Source organism: Tenrec ecaudatus, chromosome 7 (assembly GCF_050624435.1).
Source record: "Tenrec ecaudatus isolate mTenEca1 chromosome 7, mTenEca1.hap1, whole genome shotgun sequence".
Lineage (NCBI taxonomy): Eukaryota > Metazoa > Chordata > Mammalia > Afrosoricida > Tenrecidae > Tenrec > Tenrec ecaudatus.
This window is the reverse complement of record NC_134536.1, coordinates 31898471-31918140: the sequence shown is the minus strand read 5'-3', so window position 1 is coordinate 31918140 and position 19670 is coordinate 31898471. Positions and strand designations below refer to the sequence as shown.

Here is a 19670-nt window from a genome sequence, read left to right as displayed (position 1 = left end):
AAAACCTCTTCCATCTTCCCCTCTACCTCTGCTTTTAGCCATGACATTGCCTTGTGGAAAAGACTGGAACTTATGGATGGGCTTGTTTTCCTGATTTCTTCTGTTTGCTCATTCTGTTGCCTGACTTGTCCCTTGATCTACTGTACAGGGAGGTCCATTTTATTTTTAAGTAGGGGCTCATACAACTTTTATCACAGTCCATACATACATCAATTGTGTAAAGCACATCTGTACATTCATTGCCCTCATCATTTTCAAAGCATTTGCTCTCCACTTAAGCCCTTGGCATCAGGTCCTCTTTTTTCCCCCCTCCCTTTCCACTGTTCCCTCCTTCATGTGCCCTTGATAATTTATAAATTATTATTTAGTCATATCTTGCACTGTCCGACGTCTCCCTTCACCCCCTTTTCTGTTGTCCTTCCCCCAGGGAGGAGGTCACATGTAGATCCTTGTAATCGCTTCTCCCTTTCCAACCCACCCTCCCTCCACCCTCCCAGGCCTGGTCCAGAAGGGATCATCCGCCCTGGATCCCCTGTGTTTCAGGGAGGTCCATTTTTGTCACCACAGTGTGCTCAGGGTCAATCAGACCCCTCTGGCACAGAATAAAGAGTGTGCACTGGGTAAATACTTGTGGAACAACTGGCCAACAGATGACAAATGTATGAATGCTGGAGAAAAAAGGGGGAAAACATTTGAAAGAACGGAGATGAAGGGTCAAGTACATAGGCACACTCTGAAGAGCAGGAAGAGAATCCAGGCAGTGTCCGAGGGACCCCGCACGGCAGCTGCAAAGAGGGCAGTGAGGCTAGAAGATCAGGGAATGAAGGCTGCAGAAGCGAGGGCCACGTGACGAAAGCTTTCTTTTGCCCAGGAGTTGCGTGCTCCAAGGTAGGAGGTCATCAATTCTGAAGCTGGAGGCAAAAACAAAGATCAGGTACCCATACTACTGGACTAGGATGCCAGAGCGTAGAGAACAGAAAATCCTGAGGTTAGAGAAATTGGTGAAGTAAATTTAAGTTGACATTAACATTTCCCCAGGTATTAAAAGGATATACAGTGAAGAGAATAAGAGCCAGCCACCCAATCCTGAGCAGATGGATCTTGGAAGTGAATGCTAGAGAAGGCAGGGAGGGAAGGGCCAGTGCGACAGCTGTCTACCAGCCCTATTTTGTGAAGCTCGGAGAAAGGGAAGACATGAGCCCTCCAGATGCTTCCTGAGCATTTCAGTAATGATTAGCAATTGCCCATGCGCGCGCACACACACACACACACACACACACAGACGACTTATGTAAGTATTTTCCAATCTAAAATTTAGACACATGCATATTTTACTCACCATGTTGGCAGATAATGAAATCTTTTGTCTCCACATAGGCTGATTCTTTTTGCCCAATCCTCGCTTTAACTCTGGCCCAGAGAGAATCTAATGGATCGTAAATTTCATTAAAAAAATTACAATAATGGAGAGACGTATTCGTACAGACAGCCTTCCATAGCCCGTGGCTGAAAGAAGAGGGATCAGAAAACACAAAGGTAACTTTCACCATTAACTTATACACTTGACCCTCCTTTGTCTATGCTTTTCTGCTTTTCCTTTGCAGGACAGAGCTGATGGCAAGAGCGAAGTAAGTGCAGGACAGAGAAACTCTTGATTAGAAGTAACACCAATTCCTTTACCATAAGGAGGCTCATTTTAAAATGGAAGACTTGCACAGACCACATTACACACCCAATTACAAAATCTATTCTTAAACTAATCAAGATATTCGGTAACAGACATTGTTTTAAGCGAAGTGCAAAATCAAACAAGGCATTAAAAGATCTAAAACTTGTCAAAAACAAACTTCAGAAGTCTGCCTTCCTACTCAAAAACACATTACACCAAAGGAGCTAAAAGTGACAGCATTACTTTTTATACTGAACTATGTTATTTGTAGTGCCTTCAAATCTTAGAAGTATGTGATATTTCTCTAAGTCCTACCAAGAAGAAGAAAAAGAAATGGGAGGCACTGTTCTAAAAAGAAAGAGCCCTTGTAGCATAGTGGTTATGTGTTGGGCTGCTAGCCACAGGGTCAGCAGTTTGAAACCACCAGCTGGTGCAATATGGGGCTTTCTACACCTATACTAGTTAATCTTGGAACCCACAGGGGCAGTTCTACCATGCCCTGTTGGGTTGCTCTGATTGGCATCGACTCAATTACAGTGAGTTTGTTTTTTGGTTGGTTCTGAGGAGAACAGTTGTGTGCCCCTAGCATGTCTGGCTGTGTAGATGCATGTCCACAAGCAGCCATTTGGGAAGTTGTGCCAGGTGGAAGGAAGGATGAGGGGAGCAAAACACAGAGTTACACAGGTGCAAGCAGCGAAGCAGGAACAGAACACAGGGTACTGCAGTAATACTCACTCGTAGTCCTTTACCTCCACAGTGAAAACAGGGGCTGGCACCATGGTCGGGTACTCCCAATGTAGGGTAGGATTCATGTTGTAGGACTTGATCACAACATTGGTCGGCACAGGCACTGTGAAAAGAGATCCCAAGAGCAAACTAGGCATCAGTATGAATGTGACATTGGAACACATTCTAAGACACCCAAGATGGCCAAATGTATGTGTGTGAAGAAAAGCAGAATTCTCCAGGATAATTCTTTAAATTAAGAATAGATTGTAAAAGTGATGCAATATCTGCCCATCTTGCTTGAAGAGTCTTTATGAGTCAGCACTGCCTCTTGTAAGAAGAAGAAAGCTCCCTGGTGGCGGAGGTTAGTTGGTTACAAAGCGGGCTGGTAACCGCAAAGCCAGGGGTTTTAACCCGAAAGCGGTTCATTGGGAGAAAGATGAGAATTTTGACGCCTGTAAAGATTTACAACCCCTCAACGTGAGGGACCAATTCTACTATGCTGTGGAGTTACTCTGAGTAGGAATAGATTCGACGGTGGTGAATTTGGTTGGATATAAGAATAATGCTCATTTAATCAGTAGAGTTTCTAAAATATTAAACAGTTTCTATTCAATGTTTAGAGAACAACTGGCTACAGCAGGGACAATCAATTTCATTCTAAAATACCACTTTCAACTCTCCACTCGATAACCATTATGCACTCCTGATGCCTTCTACAGAACAACCAGAAGAACCATCTCTCATTCCAGCATTGTCAACATTGTGCTCTGGGATGTCCGGTTTATAAAAACACACAGCATTTCTTCCTGCCTTTGCTCTTTGAAGCCATTTAAGAAAAGGTCTCTTGCTAAGACTTGAGTCACGAAAGGGCTTATGTTTCTTGAATACCTTATAATCATACATTATCAAATCATAGTTTAGTTATTAAAAGAAGATGAATTTTCCCCCTACTCAGTATAACAAGGTGTCATCTGCCACCCCTTGGAAATCTGAAACATACACATGCACCTTCCTCTCTGCTTTCACACCCCTTCCCTAACTATTTATGACCAGACGTGGAATGACAGACCTACTGGCCAAGAAAAGTATTTTACACACAGTTTACTTTGTCATTAAAATAAAATTGTGAGAGAACTAGTGGCTGGTATTTTTCAAAGTGTCTCGGATGACACTTAGGTTATATTGCACACATTGCTCTGATAGGATCCCCAGCCACACAGTGGGTAAGACCTCAGCTTCAACTCCCTGCCATCGAGTCAATTCTGGCTCATAGCAACCCTATTGGACAGGGTGGAGCTGCCCTATGAGTTTCCAAGACTGAAGCTCTTGACAGGAGTAGAAAGTTCCATCTTTCTCCAGCGGTGTTGACGGACAGTTTCCAACTGACAACCTTGTGGTTAACAGTCCAACGAGTAACCACTAGGCCATCAAGGTGCCTCATGGGTAAGAGCTCAGCTGCCAAGTGAATTGTCACTGACTCAAGTCTTTATCAGTAGCTCAGTGGGAGAAAGATGTGGCAGCCAAACGCTTCTGTAAAGATTACACCCTTGGAAATATGGTGCAATTCTATCCAGACCAATAGAGTTGCTATCAACCACAACTGCTTTGATGGCAATGAAAATTCTACAATGAAATTTTAAAATTCCTTTTAAAAAACAAATGCCCTCCCCGCAAAAAAAAAAAAAAAAGCATTCAAAATGCAAAAAAAAACCCAAAAACAAATGCAAATGAAAACACAACTTTTCGTGTCGGCCAATGGAGATCCCCTCACAGACGGGTTTAGGAGAGGAGATGGGTCAATCAGGGTGCAAGGTAGTACCGATGAAGAACACAGCTTTCCCCCAGATCCTGGATGCTTCCTCCCCCCAACTACCATGATCCGAATTCTACCTTGCAGGGCTGGATAGGGCAGAGGCTGTACACTGGTACATATGAGGGCTGGAGGCACAGGGAATCCAGGGTGGATGATACCTTCAGGACCAAGGGTGTGAGGGGCGATGCTGGGAGAGTGGAGGGTGAGTGGGTTGGAAAGGGGGAACTGATTACAGGGATCCACATGTGACCTCTTCCCTGGAAGAGGGACAGCAGAGAAAGGGGGGGGGAGGGAGACTCCGGATAGGGCAAGATATGACAAAATAACTATGTATAAATTACCAAGGGCACATGAGGGAGGGGGGAGCGGGGAGGGAGGGGGGAAAAAAAGAGGACCTGATGCAAAGGGCTTAAGTGGAGAGCAAATGCTTTGAGAATGATTGGGGCACGGAATGTATGGATGTGCTTTATACAATTGATGTATGTATATGTATGGACTGTGATAAGAGTTGTATGAGTCCCTAATAAAATGTAAAAAAAGAAAAGAGGAGAAAAAAAAGAAAATGATTAAGGCAAAGAATGTACAGATGTGCTTTATACAATTGATGTATGTATATGTATGGACTGTGATAAGAGTTGTATGTAATAAAATGTTAAAAGAAAACACAACTTTTCAAAATCTTTGAGACGCAGGTGTAATACTTAAAGGACAACCTGCAACAATAAAGTCACAGATCAAGACAGAAGAACCCCAACCAACACCTTAACCCTTCATCTTCAACAGTTAGAAAAAGGACAGCAGAGTAACTCTACAGTAACCAAAATTAAAGAAACAATAAAGATTGGAATTGAAGCAAATGAAACAAAACAAGGGGAAAAATTAGAAGGAATCAACAAGGCTAAAAGTTGGTCCAACCAAGATGGAGGAGATACAAATCACACACACAAATTAAAAAACTACAAACTTCTAGAAACACATTCCTTACCTAAGCTAACACAGACTGAGGTAGATATTTTGAACAGATCCATTACAAGAGCAGACTTGATATGGTCATTTAAAATCACCCAACAAGAAGTGCTAGCCCAGCCAGCTTCACAGGAAAATGCCACCAAACATAGAAACAGCTAACACCAGGCCTACTCAAATGATCCCAGAGTACAGAAAGCTCCAGGATGCATCTTATGATGTGAACATAGCTTTGATGCCCAAATCAGGGAAAGATGTATCCGGAAAAAATATTAAATTCTAAACTAACAGAGGTCATGAACATAGAAACAAAAAAACTCAATAAAGTTCTAGTCCCTAGAATCCAGTAAAATCTGCCCTCCCCACGCCCTGCTTCTGAGATGGTTCGTTTTGTACCCAGCAGGACAGTAATTATAATAAACATGGTTAATCACTCACAACCGAATCCTATCAGTATCGTCCCACCTTTCTTACCTAGACATATAAGGAAAGGATCATTTGATGGGACTTACAGAGACTATAGCTAGAAAAGCCACATTAATTAATTCAATGTACTGCGCCAAATCTAACACAGTGCTGAGTTTTATCCAGACTGTAAGAAAGGGACATTAAAGGTATCCAAAGAAGTTAAAATACCTTTAACTGCAGATAATAGGATCCCATACATAGAAGATTGTAAAGACTCCTCAAGAAAACTACTGGAATTAATTGTATGATTCAACAAAGTAGCAGGGTAAAACATCAACATACAAAAATCATTCAGATTACACTAATAAAGAGAACTCTGGAAAGGAACTAAGGTAAATAATGTCATTTAAAATAGCTGCCCCAAATATGAAATGATTAGGAATAATCTAACCAGAGAAAAAAATGCTTACACAAAATAAAACACTACTTGAGAAACTAAGAGACCATCCGAAACAGAATAGACCATGTTCATGGTTAAGAAGTATAACACTGTGAAAAGGTCAACATTACCCAAAGTAATCTGCAGATATAATGCGATCCCGATCCAGATTCCAACATGATTCTTTAAAAAGCATCAACTTTATATGGAAAGGAATGAGACCCTGATAGGCAATATTCTACTAAAGAAGAACACAGCAGGAGATGTGACACTTCTTGGTCCTAAAACCCACTACACAGCCCCTCCAACAGAGTAGCCTGTGATTGACACAGTGACAGCCACATAGATCAGAGGAGCAGAACTGAGAACCAAGAATTAAATCCAACCATTTATGGGCACATGATCTGACCAAAAGCTTAAACTCATTGAATGGGAAGAGATCATCTCTTTAACAAATGATGCTGTCCAACTGGATATTCATTTGTAGGGAAATGAAACAGGATCCATTGATCACATCCTAAAAACGAAACAAAGCAAAAATTCAAGATGGACCAAAGACCTAAATGTAAAACCGAAAACACAAAAGACCATCAATACAAAAAAATAAGAACAGCATGGCTGGAAGAAGAATCAATAACAACCTTCAATATGCAGGTGAAACAACCTTCAATATGCAGGTGAAACAACATTCAATAGGCAGGTGACACAACCTTGCTTGCTGAAAGCAAGGAGTTGAGGCACTTACTGATGAAGGATCAACTATTGCAGCCTTCAGTATTGATTATAATTCAATGTAAAAAAACAAACACAAAAATCCTCTCAAATAAGCCATTAGGCATCATTAAAAAAAAAACCAGAGTAAAAACTGAAGTTGTCAAAAATTTCATTTTACTTAGATCCACAATCAATGCTCATGGGGGCAGTGGTCACAGAATCAAATGACTTATTGGATAAATCTGCTGCAAAAGACTTACTTAAAGTGGTCCAGAGCAAAGATGTCACACTGTGGTTAGTAAAGTGCACCCATGGTATTTGACATGACTTCATATGCTAGTGAAAGCAAAACAACGAACAAGGAAGACTGCAGCAGACTGGATACACTGAACTCTGGTGCTGATGAAGAATACTGAAAGCACCATGGATTGTCAAAAGAACACACACTCTGCCTCGGAGGAAGTGCAGTCAGGAAGCTCCTTAGAAGCACAGGTGGTCAGACTTTATCTCATGTTCCTTGGACATGCTATCAGGAAACACCAGTCCTTGGAAAACGACATCAGGTTTCCAACAACAATCAGATCCACTGCTATCAAGTTCATTCCAACTCGTAGCCACTCTATACAGCATAAAACTGCCCCTGTGGGTTTCTGAGGCTTTACATCTTTATAGGCGCAGAAGCCTCATCTTCTTTTCTGCAGAGTAGTTGGTGGTTTCAAACTGCTGACCTGCAACCTAATGTGTAACCCACTACAAAATCCAGGGTTCCTTTCATAAAGTCAAGGGTCAACGGAAAACAGGTCAACCCTCAAGGAGATGTAATGACATAGTGGCTGACAACAGTAGGCTCAAATATGACCGCTGTGAGGACGGCGCAGGACCAGACATTGTTTTATTCCGTGTCCGCTGTCAGTCCTAATCCATGACATCAATATGCTATCAGACAAATGAAAACACAGAAACAGAAGAAGATAAAATAGATGACTGGGACCTCTTAAAACCAGAACCTGTGTAACAAGAAAGAAAACGAGAACCCCAAGATTGGGGGGAAATCTTTGCAAAGGTATGCCAAACAAGGGGATACTTTCTAAAGTGTGCAGAAAAAGCCAACACCTCAACTACAGGACAATTCAATTTTTAAAAATGAGTAGAGGACATGAACAGACACTTCACCATAAAAGACAGTTAGGTGGCCAAAAAACATATGAAGAAGCGCTCACAATCCTCGCCAATTTGAGAAGCAAGTCAAAACAACAATGAGTTATCTCACCCAGCATAAGTAAAGCTCCAGGGAATGAAGGAAGGAAGGCAGACCACCACCAAATGCTGGCAAGAAACCAGATCCCTCCTACACTGGGCGTACCGTGGTGCAGCAGCGGGAAGAGCAGCAGGAGTTCTCGTTGGTTCATACCCGAGGCAGATGAGTGTCCTGACAGCAATGCCCACGTTCCTCACGGCTCTAGTTACAATAGCAAAGAGATGGAAGCTGCGAACTGCCTGGCAGCAGCAGCAGCAGCAGCAGCAGAATGAATGAATTTTGATACTCACACAATCAGATACTATGCAACATTAAAGGACACTGATACATCTATGAAAACACTCATTGCATGGAAGAACCCGGAGGACAGCATGCTCAGTGAAATGAGTCCACCCCCAAGGGGCAAACAGGAACCCACTATTATAAAAAGTCAAGGAGAGATTTTCACACGAACCTGCTGTGGTGTTTCCCAAGTATGGGGTGGTGGTAGTTCACGAACCAAAAAGTAGACTCATTAACAAGCCAGTGAAGTGAACGGAAAAAAATCGTCTGAAATCGTTCCTGGTCATATTACTAAGTAGTTCTATGTAGTTAGATGTGCCATTCACATTCATATACACACATGACAAGTGCGTTGTTAAAGTGTTTCCCGTTGAAGGTAACACCTATGTTGCTTTCTAAAGCAAAAATTTTAATATTTGAGCCCAAACTGGTACATTGCTTTAAATTGCAATCATCTAATACATGTGTTATGGGCAATTTCTGGTTTCTTTTTCATTTATTTTTTCGGATTACATTTTCCTTTCTGTCAGTGGTTCTGAGCAGGAAGAAGTTTGGTCTCCTGGGAGGCATTTGACAATGTCTATACTTATTTTTAGTTGCCGCAACTAGGGGAAGAGGTCAGAGAGAAAATTTGAACATTGACAACAGAGGCTGAAAGACAAAGAATGATCCAGCCCCCAATGTCAATAATTTAAGTTGAGAAACCTGGCTTTCTGTGTTCATAATTGTGGGTTAGTTTTTTTCATGATATAGAAAAGAAACCCAATTACAGAATGTTTTATATTCTATATTTACAAAACACATTTATTCAGTATTAGCAATATATTTTGTGATATTCTCCCCAATGAATTTCTTTGGTTACTGCTAAAACACGTAACTTCCATATTATCTGCCAAACGGTGTAAAGATTTTTGTCAAAAGCCTGAGAATGTGGAGCAAGGATGGTGTTTCATAAATTCAAATATTACTAATTTGCCTTTTCCACAGTCAGTGAGCAGATACCTGTAATCTTTTTATTTACAATCTTCCTATAACACTGCTGGAGCCCTAGTGGCTTAGTGCTTACGTGTTAGGATACTAACCCTCAAGGTCAGCAGTTCGAAACCACCAGCTGCTCTTCAGGAGAAACAAGAGGTTTTCTACTTTCCTAAAGAATTACAGTGTGTCTAAATAAAGGCATCTACATATCAAATATACTTATATATGAGGATGTGGAAATAGATCTATGTGCACATATGTATAGGTTTAGTATTCAGGTAGCAGATGGATATTGGGCCTCCACTCAAGTACTCTGTCAATGCAAGAATACTTTCTTCTATTAAACTGGCATTTCATGATGCTCACCTTCCTGACACAATCGCTGAAGACAAAGTGGGTCCATAAGCAAACGTGGTGAAGCTGACGGTTCCCAGCTAACAAAAGCTATAGCATCTGGGGTCTTAAAGGCTTGAAGGTAAGCAAGTGGCCATCTAGCTCAGAAGCAACAAAGCCCACATGGAAGAAGCACACCAGACTGTGTGATCATGAGGTGCCGAAGGGATCAGTTATCAGGCATCAAAGAACAAAAAATCATAACATTGTGAATAAGGGGGAATGCGGAATGGAGACCCAAAGCCCATCTGCAGGCAATTGGACATCCCCTTACAGGAGGATCACAGGGAGGAGACGAGCCACTCAGGGTACAGTGTAGCAACGATGAAACATACTACTTTCCTCTAGTTCCTAAATGCTTCCTCCATCCCTTCCCCCACAACTATCATGATCCCAATTCTACCTTAAAAATCTGGCTAGACCAGAGGATGTACACTGGTACAGATAGGAACTGGAAACACAGGGAATGAAGGAAGGATGATCCCTTCAGGACCAGTGGTGAGAGTGGCGATACTGGGAGGGTGGAGGGAGGGTGGGTTGGAAAAGGGGGACCGATTACAAGGATCTACATATAACCTCCTTCCTGGGGGATGGACAACAGAAAAGTGGGTGAAAGGGAGATATTAGACAGTGTAAGATATGACAAAATAATAATTTCTAAATTATCAAGGGTTCTTGAGCAGGGAGCGGGGAGGGAAGGGGAAGAATGAGGAGCTGATGCCAGGGGCTTAGGTGGAGAGCAAATGTTTTGAGAATGATGAGGGCAATGAATGTACAAATGTGCTTTACACAATTGATGTATGTATGGATTGTGATAAGAGTTGTATGAGTCCCTAATAAAATGATTAAAAAAAAAAAGAATTACAGTGTTGGAAACCCACAGGAGTTCTACCATGTCTTATAGGATCGCTAAGAATCTGAAATGATGGCAGTGAGTATTTTTATGGAGTATTTTCATAGCAGGCTCACTAACCTTCATAGGATTCCTTTTTCGGTGACATTTTTGTACCTTCACTTCCCGAAATGACCTACTCTAAAAGAGTTTACATTGCACAGTTTCAGATAAAAGTCACATCTTCCTCAGCTTCAATTCAACATTGGGAGTAAAACATTCCACATACAAATAGAATTGTGAAGCATATTAAGAAAGAAAGGTATAAGAACGCTCCTAATCAATTTGAACTTCCCTTAGAAGTCATGCTTTCATGCTGGCATCTTTTGAATGTAGAGAGGCTGATTTTTCAAACCATTAAGTCCTGAAGATTAGTTCACAGGTGGACTGTCCATTCCCAAATTAATCTCTTGCCTCTGGCATTTAAGAATTAAGAAGCAGGAAGAAACCAAGTGGCACCTTCACCCTCAGTTTGTAAATCTTAACCAAGCCCCCGCCCCCTCCACCCCCCCACCCCCACCCTTGCCCAGTTCATCGGATTTCTCTTACTTTCCATGGTGCTGAAGGGAGGAGTCCACAGGTTGCCTTTTCTTATGAACAAAGATCCCCTTCCTTCAGATCTCAGGGACTACCTCTTGTCCACTTGTTTATTTTAGGATCCCAACAAGAATGACTTGCTAACTGTATATACTCAATCTAAGTATTTTTAAAGATTTAAGGAAAAGACTCTCCCAATGAATAGCCAATGAGGTCCATTCATATTTAGCAAAGGGTTACTGAATCATGCTAAAACTACAAGCACGTGACTTGTGCGGCACTACTTTTCGATGTAAACCAAATCATGTGCCCCATAAGTGAAGTAAAAGCCTGACATGGTTAGCCCACACCAGGGCAATTTATATTACAGCTTTCAAAGCAATCAGGGCAGACTAGTGGTAGGAGGGTGCGGTTTCAATGAATTATAGTGGACAGAATTTTCCACAAGATCAAAAGAAAAACTTTTGAATATTTACACCAAAGGATGTAACCTGTGGTTTTACTACAACCAGAACAGAAACCATGAGGTTATTAGAATCTGCCTCAGTTGGTTGTCTTTGTCAAAAGTCATAGAATAAATAAGCCCTTTTCTCATTAAACTTCACAAGTGTGTATCCTTAGGAGTAAACTGTTGCATACACAGATCAAAATAATTAAAGTTTATCATAAGTCAAATTCACTGCCATCGAGTTGATGCCAATTCATAGCAACCCTATATGGTAGAGTAGAACCACCCCTGTGTTTCCCAGACTGAAACTCCTTACAGGGTAGAAAGCCCCATCTTTCTCCCACAGAGCAGCTGATGGTTTTGAACTGCTGATCTTGTGGTTAGCAGCCTAACGCATAACCACTATGCCAGCAGGCTTCCTATTAATAATCAATTATAAATTTACTTCATGTAAATATATGTATGTAGAAACCAAAAATGAATATTGTCTATGGAACTGAAGTATAGATCTCAATAAAGTATCGCATAAAATAATCTGTTCAATTTTCCCATCTTGTGAAAATATCCAATATGATCGTTTTGCTTTTTGAAACAGTTTCATAATCACATGGTACACTGCCAGCATAGTACCCAGAGTAAATTTTACCAAGGTTAATATCTGCTTCCAAGAATCTCCCTAGAACTAAGGATTTAACAAAACCAAACATGGCTAAGAGGACTAATTTTTCCTAACTTGCAATGGAGGTGGTGGGGCAGACATTCTGATTAAAGCCGTTTCCTGGGAAGGTTGATAACCCAAACAAAGAAGATACAATAAAAGAGAGCTAAATGGTGATATAGGGGGAAACTCCACTTAAATCACACAGGGCTGTGACCAGAGAAAGGGAGTTACATCCCACCCTTGCCCTCTTACAAGTCATATGCTGATGGCATCACTTCCTATGTATCTACATCATAGACTGCTAATTACATCATACTGCTAAACTATCATTACAAAACTCCCAAGGAGAATCATGCCTCAGCCCAGTTGACAAATTATTTTGGGGGGACGTGACAGACCCCAACCTATCCACTGGACAGATTTTACAGAGCTGATCAGTCATTTTTCTTAATGCTGTCTCATCTTAAGCCAAGTACCAGCTTCCCTTCAAAGTTCAGATAAATAAAGACTTAAGATGAATTAAGAATTCTTACACATGGTGTTTCAGGTGTTCGTAAGTATCTTCAATTGAAGCACGTTAACATTTTAGTGCTGAAAGGAATCAGACATACGGCACCATCAAACTATGAAAAAATGTCTCATGTTTTTTACTTCCTTCTATTACACATGCGTGTGCTTTCAGGAAATGGTTGTTCCAGAACCACAGCCTCAGGTGAGGTCACGTACAATATGCATCTGCTTTACCTCTGACATAAAAGTTCCTCAGCAGGAACAGAGCCTCACCTCCCCTACAGTGCCCTCCTCTGATGTTTTACAGGCCTATTCTGCTGTATCATTATTCTCTCTCTTAAAATGTGGAGCGCAGATGTAACGCAACCGATAGGAGAAAAATACACTTCTTCCTCCTTTTTCACAAAGATGGGCATACTAATAGTGGTTTATACTGAACTTGCGATGAACTAAAACCCCCAAATCTTTCACAAATACCAAGTAGGACTTGTTTAATAAAGATGTGTTCGCCCCCATCCCTGGCCTGACATCCAGGTTTTTATCACTGTTTCTTCATCTGTCTTTCAGTATGTGAAAAACAGGAAAAAGATGGGACATGAAGTTGGAAGTTGAACTGATTTTAAAGTCTTACATTGATGTGCGGTGTTTTTGTTTTAAGCCAACATAATTTCTCATGTATAAAACAATTTAATATTTTCAAAAGATATGTGTTAAAATAAAGATGAAAATCAATGAATGATCTAACACATATTATATTCTTTTTTATGGCATCAGCTTTTAAAAAAATCCTTTTATTGCATATTAAATTATTATGGGACATTTCATTGTTTAAACTTTATTTTATTTTATTTTTTTAACCTCCCTGTTTAAACTTCTCATCAGTTACTTCCTTGAATCACCATAACCTCCAATGTGAGAGATAATATTATTTTGCCAATGAGAAGTAACTTTTCCTGTTGTTTTGAGCTAAGCAAAACTGCCCATCTGTTGATAGTAGTTGTCTCAGTTATCTAGTGCTGCTAAACAGAAATATCACAGGTAGATGGCTTTAACAAACACATTTATTCTATTACAGTTTAGAAGACTAACGGTCAATTCAGGGTACAAGCTCTGCGGAAAGACTTTCTGTGTTGGTTCTGGGGAAGGTTGAGTTAGTTTGTTGTGCCAACCCGGCGGATAAACACATGTGGGGTTAATTGAAGGGCAGATAGATAAATGTCTCAGTGAGTCTCGCCTTTCTAGTCCTTGGGTCTCTTGCTTTGTGATGGTCGGACCAGGGTGCAGCTGCCCCAGCCAGTTCCCTGATTCAACTGGCAAAGCTCACTTCCTGCAAGGCATCCCTGAGGAGAAGCCACATGGACCGGCCCCAATGCAGCCCTGGGTGCTGGAGCAGCTGTGTGGAGACCCCTGCCAGCGCTGAGATACCTATACATTAACTGACCCGGCTTTCCTCCTGCAGTCGGATCATATTGTTTGTTTTGTGAGATGGAGGAGGACTTTGTGGATTGGTGTTGGACATATGGGTTAATGGGTTGATGTTGGACTTGTGGGCTTGGGCAGCACTGGGCTGGGATGTTTTCTTGATATGCACTTACTCTTTATATAAAACTCTTATACATATGAGTTTCTGTGGATTTGCTTCTCTAAAGTACCCAGACTAACACAAAGGTTCTCTGCTCATTTCAACATTTGAGGTCTCAGCATTCTTTGGAAAACTCTGTCTGGATCTTGCCCTAGGTCTAGGAGTTTCTCAGCACAGAGACCCCCAAGTCTAAATGATGCAGCTCCTCTGTCGTGGTGGTAGCAGGGTCCTTTCCTCTGCTAGCTTCTTTTTTCTCTTATAAGATCAAAAATGAAATAGGCCACTTCTCAGAGAAACCTTCTTGCACTGGATCAGGGTTGTGATCTGATTAAGGTATTGCAGCCCACCTGCAGGAATTACTTAATGTGGTTCTTCTTGCCAGACTCTCAACTCCCACCAAAGGACCTCTTTCCCTGCATGGGGAAAGTACTGATAGGATTCACCCGTGAGTAACTCTGAGCAGGATTCCTTGGACTGCCACCCTGCCGTGTATAAAATGAGCCCTCTGAGAAGCAGGAAAAGGGCTCTCAATATTAGCAAGAACCTGAGGGGAGCATGTTCTCTGGCCCCAATATTCCTACAAACTTCCTGGGTCCAGATAACAGTTATTCCATCAGAGGAGCAGCAACAGAATCAGGAGTCAGAGCATGGAACAGGGTCATGAACTAACTTCTCAACCCATGGAACAAGTTAAGATGAGTACTTTTGTGTGAGTGGCTGGCTTGCAGAGTGGGGTGCCTCTGGCCCCTTGATTGAGGAAGTTGGACTTGCTGACCCATGAAAGTGGAGCTGAGTGCCTTTGCCCTGAGGATTAGTAGAATAGGGTGCCTTTGGCTACGTAAGTCAGGGAGCTGGGTTTGCTAACCCCCGGACCTTGAGAGGAATGTTTTCAGGTTGAGGCTTACAGCAGTTTATATGGCCCTCTGGGTATGTATTAGCAGACCTGAAACTTTGTTAACACATCGTGATAAATATCTCAACCATGAGTATTTCTCACTAGCACTTCAATTTGTTAACTTCCTTAATCCAACCTCTAATCATGAATTTTGTCTGTGAGTGCCTTGTAGCCAATGCAATGGAAATTAGAAACCAGAGAGGTAATGAGAGAAGACTAGTTAAGGCCATTCCCTTACAACGGTCTCATCAGATCACATAACTGAGATTGACTGTATCATTATATAACTGTCAGACCTCTGAGACTCATGGTCCAGCCATTCTGACAAAGGGGGGGGGGGGGCAGCTACAGTGCAATCCATGACAGTTGTCTAGTAAAAGAACTCAAGGTATAAATCAGAATTAGAGCTTTCTGATAACTGCACAAGCATCTGCTTCATATAATTCGGACAGATTTCATTGTTCTGTCACAAGGTTGAGATGACCATTGTACAACCTGAAAAATGTCTTCAAATAAAGGTACCAACTGACACTGATACCCAATGTTTTGACCACCATCCTTCCTGCCAGGAATTCATTTAATTGATTCTTTGCCCAATAAAATGGGAGAATTAAATTTTCATTTGTCTGTAAGACAACTACATGAATCATGTGTGCTGCCAAGTTTTGTAAGGTAATTAATTTAAAAATGGTTATTTTCTCATTTTATTTTATAGAAAGCTCAAATCAATCTTATGCAGTGGTTCTCAACTTGTGGGTTGTGACCCCTTTGGGGGGGACAGAAGGACCCTTTCACAGGGGTCTCTGGGGGCCATCGGAAAACACATATTTCCAATGGTCTTAGGAACCGAGACACCGCTCCTCTATCCATCTCCAGGAGGGTCCTCCCACATGCAGATACACCTACCTACAAGTACCAGGTATGAAGACTGTTACCCATACTACACCATGCTTCAAGATACAATTTTGTCATTAGAAATAAATATTTCACAATATATAATGACATATTGTTTTGTGATTAATCACTATGCTTTAATTATGTTCAATTTGTAACAATGAAAATATACCCTGCATAGCAGATATTTATATTATGATTCATAACAGTAGCAAAATTGCAGTTAACAAGTAGCAATGAAATAATTTTATGATTGAGAGTCACTACAACATGAGGAACTGTATTAAAGGGTCATGGCATTAGGAAGGTTGAGAACCACTGGTCTTATGGGATATGCATCAGAATAAAATTAATAAGATGATGATCATACCCTGTACAAGAAATAGAAATAAAATGTATTTCTTCAATACATTTTTAATCTCTCTCTCAAAAAAAGTAGAATCCAAAGAATATAAGAACATTTACTCACTTCCCAGAGCACCATCCTAAACTCAGGCACTTCCCACCACAGAGCCAAACCACCGTAGAACAGGAGTGGACCTGCTGCGCATGCCTGAGTGCCTGGCATTGGTGAGATGGGAGGCCAGCAAGAGGCAGAAGCTGCTGTTACTGGATGGTTTCCTCCTATTCTTTGCAGATTTTGCATTTTAAACTAACTTTAAAACAAAATCTAGAAAGATCCACTGGAAAAGCCACCCTGAGTGGGAAGGAGTACTTCGAACACTTCCATGTTTATAAACTACTACACAATAGGAGACTGTGTAGATTTTCCCCTAGGAGGCAGGCAGGCCATGCTATTCCCAGGGCAGGCTTCGCAGGCGTGCTAATTGTGCACCTACACAGGACCCCATAATTCACAATGGTCCTGACCTCCAAAGAACCCCACATGGGATTTAATGCTGTCAACACCAAATCCTGCTGACTCTGCCATCCAACTACTGCTTGAACCGGTCCTCTTCCTGGAAGCTGCCACCTCTCCACTCCTCTCCCGACCCACTCTCCTTGCCTTGAGTCTCCCTCCCAACTATTTTGTAATATGAGGCGTTTTCCAAATGGTCAACCGCTAGAGTATAAAATCCCCCTCCTAAAATATCCACAGAGTTCAGCACAAAAGAGTGGGCATATGACTCAACACCTGTCTCAGCAACAGCGCACTTCTTCCAGGAACTGCACTCTGAGCTGCTGCAACAATGCCCAAACCAGCCAAGCCAGTCTTCCCTTGTGATTTTGTTAACATGGAAAACAGAACAGAACAACAACAACAAAACAATGCCAGTGAGTGGATTCCAACACACAGCAATCCCATGCAGAGGTTTCTGGGGCGATAAACCTTTACTGGTGCAGAAAGCCTCATCTTTCTTCCACTGGTCCCTACTCATTGACCTAAGGAGCCCTGGCAGTTTACCGAGATAGAGTGGTGGTGGGGGGGGGGGGGCAAACTGAACCACAAGGAAGGGAAATCTTACTGCCATCAGTCGCTGCTCTGGGGAGACAGGCCCAGCAACTCTAGTTTGTATGCTTTCCATTGTGGGTTTCATGCTCGGCAAGTAAAGGAGAAACAAACAGAGGAAGATTATAGCATGAAAACCATCCAGTTTCCTTACCCATCAGATCTGAGCTCTGGTCTGAGTGGTTACAAAATTAGGAAAAATAAAATTGAAATGTGCTTCGATGTTTGTTATTATCGTCAGCATCCTTGAAAGCAGAAACGGTACAGTAACTACCACTTTTGTATTCCTACACCTGACATACGTCCCAGGGAATGACTACATCTTTATCTGTTTTAATTTACTTTTAAGCAAGAAGCTGGAAATGAAATCAGGCGGCGGCAGCTCTCGTAGGAATGTGAGAGTTCATCACAGGCAGCTGAGCGATTTGAAACCACTCCCCACCCCTTCCTGCCCTGTAGCACTGGACAATGAAGGCGGCACTCAAAACGACAGGGGTTGCCCATAACCCCAAGTCACACCCACAGCCTCCCAGTGGATTCCAACTCATTTTCATTGCCATCGAATGGATTCCGACTTCACAGCGACCCTCCTGGGCAGAGTAGAACTTCTCCTGTGGGTTTTCGAGGCTGGGAATCTATAAAGCCTCATCTTTTTCCAGTTGAGCGGCTGGTGGTTTCAAACTGCCCACTGTGTAAGCCACTATGCCACCAGGGCACCCTTCCAACTCCTAACGACCCCCTACAGCTTCCCAGAGGTAGGCACAGCTGTCTTCTATGCGGGGCTGGTGGGTTTGAACCACCGTCCGCGTGGTTAGCAGTCCAAAGCTCCCAACAGCGGTCACCAGGGGTTTATCCCTCAGAGAAAAGGTTTATTGATTGCATCGCGTTGAGCTAGAAAAGCTTATTCTCCGCTGCCTTCCTTCCCTAGGGGTTTGAATAAGCCGACACGCACGCAGGGAAGTGGGGGAGTAGGGGGCGGTGGGAAGCGCCCCTAGCTTCACCAGGTCCAGACTTCAATGGGTACACACAGCTGCTGCTTAATGACCCTCCAGGAGCGCGGTGGAGTGGTGGTTACACTTGGGGCTGCTAACCACAAGACCAGCAGTCGGAAACCACCAACACCTCTGCAGGAGAAAGGTGAGGCTTCCTGCTCCCCTAAAGATTTACCACCTCAGAAACCCAAAGCGGTAGCGCTCCTCTGCCCGACACGGTCGCTGTGAACCGGCAACGACTTTGATTTGGTAATAGCCGAAGTGGCTGTGACCTCGGGGTCCGAGGCGGACTGAAAGCCGGGCTAAAAGAACGGGGCACAGAGCAGCGTGGTGGATGCTGCTGTTTTGGCAATAGCGGAAAACAACACAGACGGGGACCTAAAACGCAGGAGCCGCTGAACCCCGCCGCTGCCTCCCCGACAGCCCCCCGCGCGGGCCCGACACCGGGGATCCGGGCCGGGCGCAGTCGGGGACCCGGCGCGGACCCGCGGGAGGGACTTCCCGGCCCGGACGGCTCCTCCCGTGCCCCTCCCGTGCACTCCGAGCTGCGGCCTCGCCGCGAGACAGTACCCGAGGACGGCTCCGGTTCCGCAGTGCCCGTCTCAGTTCCTCTCGGGGCCTGCAGGACGAGGACAAAGAGAAGTAGGAAGGGAGCCATGCCTCCCGGCCGACTCGGGGTGCGGCTCCGAGCGACTGCCAGAGTCCCAGCGGTCCGGGCCTCGGTCCAGACCTCGCGTCACTTCCTCCCTCAGGACTTCGACTCCCGCTAGCGCGAAGGGACGGGCGCGGAGGCGGGGCTAGGGCGCGGAGGCGGGGCTAGGGCGCGGAGGCGGGGCTAGGGCGCGGAGGCGGGGCTAGGGCGCGGAGACCAGCCGAAACAGGAGCGTGAGATGGAGGCGGCGCGAGGGCGGGGCGAGGGCGGAGTAGTTGGCCCTGGGCCGTGGAGGCGAGGCGCGGGAGTGCACGTCGGGCGTAGGCGAGGTAGAGGACGCAGTAGGGAGGCGCAGGCGTGGAGGCGTGGCGACGGCGTGGAGGCGGGGCGGGGCCGGAGTTGAGAGGCGCGGCAGTGGGGGCGGGGCGCGGGCAGTGGGGGCGGGGCGCGGGCAGTGGGGGCGGGGCGCGGGCAGTGGGGGCGGGGCGCGGGCGGAGTAGAAAGGCGT

At 43.7% G+C, this 19670-nt stretch overlaps 1 protein-coding gene across 1 annotated transcript in view; it reads right to left on the bottom strand.

Moving 5' to 3' along the window:
• IFNGR1 (interferon gamma receptor 1) overlaps nucleotides 1–19247 on the bottom strand; it is a 31202-nt gene extending 11955 nt beyond the window's left edge. Inside the window, exons 1-3 of the mRNA XM_075554482.1 lie at nucleotides 19081–19247; nucleotides 2405–2519; nucleotides 1340–1506 (exon numbers count right to left, since the gene is read on the bottom strand). Of these exons, the coding sequence (XP_075410597.1) occupies nucleotides 1340–1506; nucleotides 2405–2519; nucleotides 19081–19168 (370 nt within the window). The 5' untranslated portion in view covers nucleotides 19169–19247. The remainder of the gene's footprint in view (nucleotides 1–1339; nucleotides 1507–2404; nucleotides 2520–19080) is intronic.
• Between the last annotated feature and the right edge of the window lie 423 nt (nucleotides 19248–19670).